Here is a 6092-nt window from a genome sequence, read left to right as displayed (position 1 = left end):
TCAGAGGATGTTTCTGACAGACAGGAGGTTTTAGATGTGGAAACAGGAGGCAGGGCTGTTTCTGGTCAGACAGAGGATTTTGTGTGGAAACAGACAGGAGGTTTTCTGACAGACAGGAGGTTGTAGATGTGGAAACAGGAGAGGCAGGGCTGTGGTCAGAGGATGTTTCTGACAGACAGGAGGTTTTAGATGTGTGGAAACAGGAGAGGCAGGGCTGTGGTCAGAGGATGTTTCTGACAGACAGGAGGTTTTAGATGTGTGGAAACAGGAGAGGCAGAGCTGTGGTCAGAGGATGTTTCTGACAGACAGAAGGTTGTAGATGTGTGGAAACAGGAGAGGCAGAGCTGTGGTCAGAGGATGTTTCTGACAGACAGGAGGTTTTAGATGTGGAGAGGCAGGGCTGTGGTCAGAGGATGTTTCTGACAGACAGGAGGTTGTAGATGTGTGGAACTAAACAGGAAGAATCCTAGAGGAAAACCTGGTTCAGTCTGCTTTCCACCAGACACTGGGAGAGGAGTTCACCTTTCATCAGGACAATAAACCTAAAACACAAGGTCAAGATCTACACTGGAGTTACTCACCAAGAAGACCGTGAATGATCCTGAGTGGCCGAGTTACAGCTGACCTAAATCTACTTCGCAATCTTATGTCAACACCTGAAAATAGTTGAGTAGTAATGATCAACGACCAATGAGACAGAGCTTGAAGAAGATCGAAAATAATAAATGGGCAAATGTTGCACAATCCAGGTGTGGAAAACTCTTTAGAGATTTACCCAGAAAGCCTAGCAGTTTTAATCGCTGCCAAAGGTGCTTATCTAAGGTATTGACCATTTTCACTTTGTCATTATGGGGTATTGTGTGTAGATGGGTGAGAATTATTCAAATTAGTTGTTGATCATTGACAGCCATTTTCTTTAGGTCTTTCCATAGATGTTCAAGTAGATGTCTAAACTATCTAGTCAGGAACATCCACTGTCTTGGTCGCAACTCTAGTGTAGATTTGATCTTTTGTTTAAGGTGTGAAAACATGAGATATTTCAGCTAATTTATTTTTCAACACGTTTGCTAAAATTTCTAAACACATTTTCACCTTGTCATTATGGAGTATTATTTGTAGATGGGTGAGATAAAAAAAAAAAAGATCAATTGAATCCATTTTGAATTCAGGTCAAAGGTTATGACTACTGTACATTTTAGTGGCCTTTTATTGTACCCCAGCACAAGGTGCACCTGTGTAACGACCATGCTGTTTTAATCAGCTTCTTGATATGCCACACCTGTCAAGTGGATGGATCATCATGACAAATAAGAAATGCTCACTAACAGGGATGTAAAACAAATGTGTGCAATTTTTTTGAGAGAAATAAGCTTTTTGTACATGTGGAAAATGTTATGGATCTTTTATTTCAGCTCAAAAAACATGGGACAAACACTTCACATGTTGCGTTTATATATATTTTTCCTCTGTGTACATTGACACAAAGTAGCAAATACGCCAAAGATTCCAAACAATCAACAGTCTCACTGAGTTGCTTATCAAAAAATGTTTATGTTCATGGTCCACCTGGAGCTGTTGCCGAACTGGACCTTTTATTGTCCCCAGCACAAGGTGCACCTGTGTAATGATCATGCTGTTTAATCAGCGTCTTGATATGCCGCACCTGTCAGGTGTTCAAGGCATTTAGAAGTGCTTTTCATCAGGTCATCTCTGAATCCATTAACACAACAGGGTGAAACTGAAGAACATTCAGAGGAGAAATGTCTCAGAATATTTGGCCCAATAAGGCTACTCTTCCTCCTGCAATTTCTTCCTGCTCTTGGCTGTACTGTTCCGATCCTCCATCTTGGTTTTTAGTGATGTCCGTACCCTGGTGGTGGTCTGTCTGTTCTCTGCATCCCCTGCTGCTTCCTTACTGACTGCTACCGTGTCTCTGCTACTGAATACACTGTCTCTATGTCTTCTAGTGGATCCTCTCTCTCTGACCACACCATTCATCTGTTTCTGTCTCCACTCCTCCATACTGTCTCTGTCTCCAGTCCTGACTGCTCTGTCACTGTCTCCGGTCCTGACTGCTCTGTCACTGTCTCCTCTGTCTCCAGTCCTGACTGCTCTGTCACTGTCTCCTCTGTCTCCAGTCCTGACTGCTCTGTCACTGTCTCCTCTGTCTCCAGTCCTGACTGCTCTGTCACTGTCTCCTCTGTCTCCAGTCCTGATTGCTTGGTCACTGTCCCCAGCCCTGAACCCTGTGTCCTCTGGTTCTGCCACTAAACCTCCTGTCCTTATCTGAGCCTCTGTCTCTGTCCTGCTGGGGTTTCTCCTGGTAGAATCCATCATGTTTCCTCTTGGGTACGTGCTCCAGCGCCTCCTCCCACCTCCCGCTCTCCTTCAGTGTCAGCAAGATGCGTATCATCTGATCCAGGGTCAGGTTCTTGGCCCCCGTCTCCCATTGGAGGAAGTCATCGAGTGGCAGACGGGCCGTATTCAGCTGCAGACGCTTGGCGTTGGCCAGGGAGAGCCCTGATTGGATGGAGCGGTCCACCATGGAGCCCACGATGTAGACCTTAGAGTGGTCGAAGGTACGCAGGACGTTGGGGGAGTCAGCCGTCAGGTAGACCAGGTCGTCCCGGGGGAACAGGTCCACGTGACGTCGCTCTGTGGAGGTGATGAGGAGGCGCTCCCAGGCCTCGGCGCCGTAGCGTTTAACCAGCTCCCTGTGGTAACCCCGTCCGGCTGCAAGTTACAGAAGTGTAGGTGGAAGGGGTCCGGGGCTCGGCGGTTCCACCCCTCCACCTCCATCAGCTGGGACACAGTGTTCTCCACCTCCCGACGCGCCATCTGCTGTTCGTAGGACATATCGAACACCAGCGGCTGGCCGAACACCATGGCCTGGGCCGACCTCCAACCCAGCAGCTTGTCCAGGGAACGACCCCAGAACTGGAGAAGGAAAGTGTTCCTCAGTTCACCCTCCTCTCCTCTCACACCGCCAGGCCTGATCCTATCGTCCTCCAGAAACCTCTCGCTCCTCTCTGCCTTCTTCTTCTCCTGTTTCTGCTTGTGGTTGTTCTTGTGGCCCTCCTTGATGGCCAGGTACTTCAGATACTTCTTCTTGGAGGACTTGGTTTGGAACTCGGCCAGGATCCCCAGCTCCTCGTCAGTCATGATCTCTGGCACCAGCTTCCCAGCCTGACGCCACATCACTATCAGCTCTCTGGTGGCCTCCAGTGGGGAGACCTCCTCCTGCCCTGCAACACCTCCTCCTGGTCCTGAAGGAGCAGCACCACCACCTCCCTGTTTCTCCGCCTCCACCGCTGGGACCTGAAACCTCATCACAGACTTCCATATGTCCAGGTCCAGTTTCTCTTCAGTCTGATCTTCTTTAGACTGAGGGAGGGGTACGTCTTTTCTTAGTGTGGCCCCAGTATAGAGAGGCCGTTTTAGGGGTGCAGAGTGGTGGGGTGGGAGAAGGCAGGTGAGTGGTAGCTGTTTATTTGCGACAGTGGATAACAGCGAGAGACGCCGCCGCAGCTCGTTCAAAAGCGGTGGTGTGATAAACCTCATCATTTCAATGGTTTGATGATACATGCATATGGAGTCAAGATGTTGACACTCACGTCGTTATATTTAAAGTTCCAGAACTGTCCATCAGGAGAGGAAGAAATACCGTTCGACGTGCAGACAAGATAGAAAGCGACTGTGTTTATGTTCCAAAAAAATAATACAAACTGCAATTAAGGTCCACTCTCAACAAGGACAGAATGGGTCATATAATCGTGGTAATATTCCATTGAATGTCTTACATTTGTGTCAGTCTGAATTCAATTTACATCCGTGCTCATCGAAAAAAAAAGTGTCGAAAGGTCACGTTGTAAACGTGTGCAACGCCATTATTCAGTCGTGCTGATGCAAGTGCAAAAAATATTTGTTCCGGGATTAATGTTCTGGGCATAACAATTTGTACAGAAGACTGTCTCACATTTCACCAATCATAGAGAAAAAATATGTTATTTTCCCACGTCAATACATAGTAAACAACGTTTAATGCAAGAGACAATTTGGAACAGGAAATTACCCTAAACGACCAACTGAGTTTAAACTTCACCTGAGTCCTGCTCAATGGTTCGTCTATAAACTAGGTGACTGATAGGGGGCGCTGTGTTGAAGCCACCGTGCCTCCATCTTGACACTCCCCCACCGTCGTAAAGCATATTTTGGAAGCTTTGGAAAGGGTGCTCCAACAAACGCTAAAAAGCCCATTGGGTGTCTATTATCAGAATGCTAACAAAATTAGCATAATTAATAGCGAATTCCCATGGAGGTTGCTAGCTAAATATTCTATATTCGTTTTTTTGCCATTTTTATTATATTACAAACACCTTAATGCATACTTTTAAATTATATTATTTTAGCGAAACATAAAATATATATTTTTTAAATTCCTTAAAGTATAATTGTTTTAGATTACGAATGTTATTGTTTCCAAATACTTAAATAAATGTCATTTTGTCCTTGAAACATTTAAAGCTGCAATATGAACGTTTTTGGAATACCCCACCAAATTCACATAGAAATGTGTGCTATAGATCTGTCATTCTCATTGAAAGCAAGTCTAAGAATCAGTAGATGTGTCCTATCTCTATGCTTCCCGTAAGTTAAAAAAAAAGTTTTTGTGTCCTCTACTTTAGGTTTTGTACACCAGCTTCAAACCGCTGAAAACATATATATATTGGTTATGGCTAATATATTTCACAGCGGTTTAGATGGTACAATGATTCTCTACACTATACTTGCTTGTTTTGTCACATGAACTGAAATGAGGCGAAATATTCTAAATGTTAAGCAACCAGGAAATGGTGGAGTGATTTCTGAATACTGTAGAATTACATTCACTCCAATGGAAGACTGCGCCTACTGGCGAGTGGCAATATGGCCGACCAGTGGCTTCAAAGCATCTCAATGGCCAATACATAGAATCATCAATCCATGGTTTAAATACATCTAGGGTTTATATACATCGCCTGGTGTTTTTATATTTTCCTATTTCTGAGCAACAGAAGATATGTCTGTTGGACATCAAACAAGCTGATGGATATAATTCTCCTATGCAGAGGCTGTCAAAAGAGTTGAAAGAGTGAGTATATCTGAAGGTCCTGCGGTAGTGTAGAATGGTATGCCTACATTGGAGCCTTCAGCACAGGCTGAGAATCAACAGCAGGACCCAGAAATCCTTCATGTGAAGATAGTGGACTCTGTGTAATTTAAAGCATTGGCGATAGACGGAACTGCACAAGTTGAAAGTAAATCAAGAAAGATTGATATAATTGTTAATGTAGCTGAACTGTTTCTGGGATGAAAATCTTTGTACATTATTATTATTTTATTTTTAGTTGTTAAAATGTATGTTTTCACCCCACCCAGTAGGTGGTGGCAATGCACCATTTTGGGATGTAGTCCGCCAATAAAACCTCGAAGAAGAAAACCGTGCTGACTGCCTGCCTCCGAACTTTCTCTCCCCCTCCCTCTTAACCATCTCCCTCAGATGACCACTCAAAGCCATGAATTTTCCATTGACTGTCAATCTCATGATGTTTTGTTTTGTTTCTTTAAAGCGCGTTGAGATCCTTTATGTAATGAATAGCGCAAAAAAAAAAAAGTTGAATAAATTATTATTAAATGTTGCTGTTGTTTCTGGCGGACATTTTATGTGGTTGCAAAACAAACGGAAGTGACTCGGATGTCACTTCCGTTTGTTTGTTGTGATCCGCGAGCGGCGGTTTCTATGCGATTCGAAGCGGGACCGTTGAAATGATGAAAACAGCGACCACCGAACATTCAGGGTTGTTCGCGAATATAAATAGTCAATGCTAAACCCCATTTAATTTATGGATATTAACAACAATTTAAAAATTATAATTTGTAAGGAATTAGCCAGCTAGCTAATGAAGCTACTTGTCGGACAGTGAACTTTTCCAACTATTCGACGTTAGCTAACTATAACTAGCTAACTAACTAGTACTGTACATTAGCTAACTATAACTAGCTAACTATAACTAACTAACTAGTACTGTACATTAGCTAACTATAACTAGCTA

General features: G+C 43.9%; 1 protein-coding gene across 1 annotated transcript; it reads right to left on the bottom strand.

The window, feature by feature from the left end:
• Positions 1-1546: 1546 nt before the first annotated feature.
• On the bottom strand, positions 1547-3884 carry LOC124018309 (tRNA methyltransferase 10 homolog C-like). The gene is given in 2 exon segments (XM_046333580.1): positions 1547-2724; positions 2727-3884. Coding segments are annotated over 2 exon segments (1359 nt in total). The 5' UTR covers positions 3586-3884; the 3' UTR covers positions 1547-2224.
• Positions 3885-6092: the final 2208 nt, after the last annotated feature.

This window comes from Oncorhynchus gorbuscha, unplaced genomic scaffold (genome assembly GCF_021184085.1).
Source record: "Oncorhynchus gorbuscha isolate QuinsamMale2020 ecotype Even-year unplaced genomic scaffold, OgorEven_v1.0 Un_scaffold_472, whole genome shotgun sequence".
Taxonomy (NCBI): domain Eukaryota; kingdom Metazoa; phylum Chordata; class Actinopteri; order Salmoniformes; family Salmonidae; genus Oncorhynchus; species Oncorhynchus gorbuscha.
The sequence above is the reverse complement of the archived record's forward strand: the minus strand, read 5'-3'. Positions and strand labels throughout refer to the sequence as shown.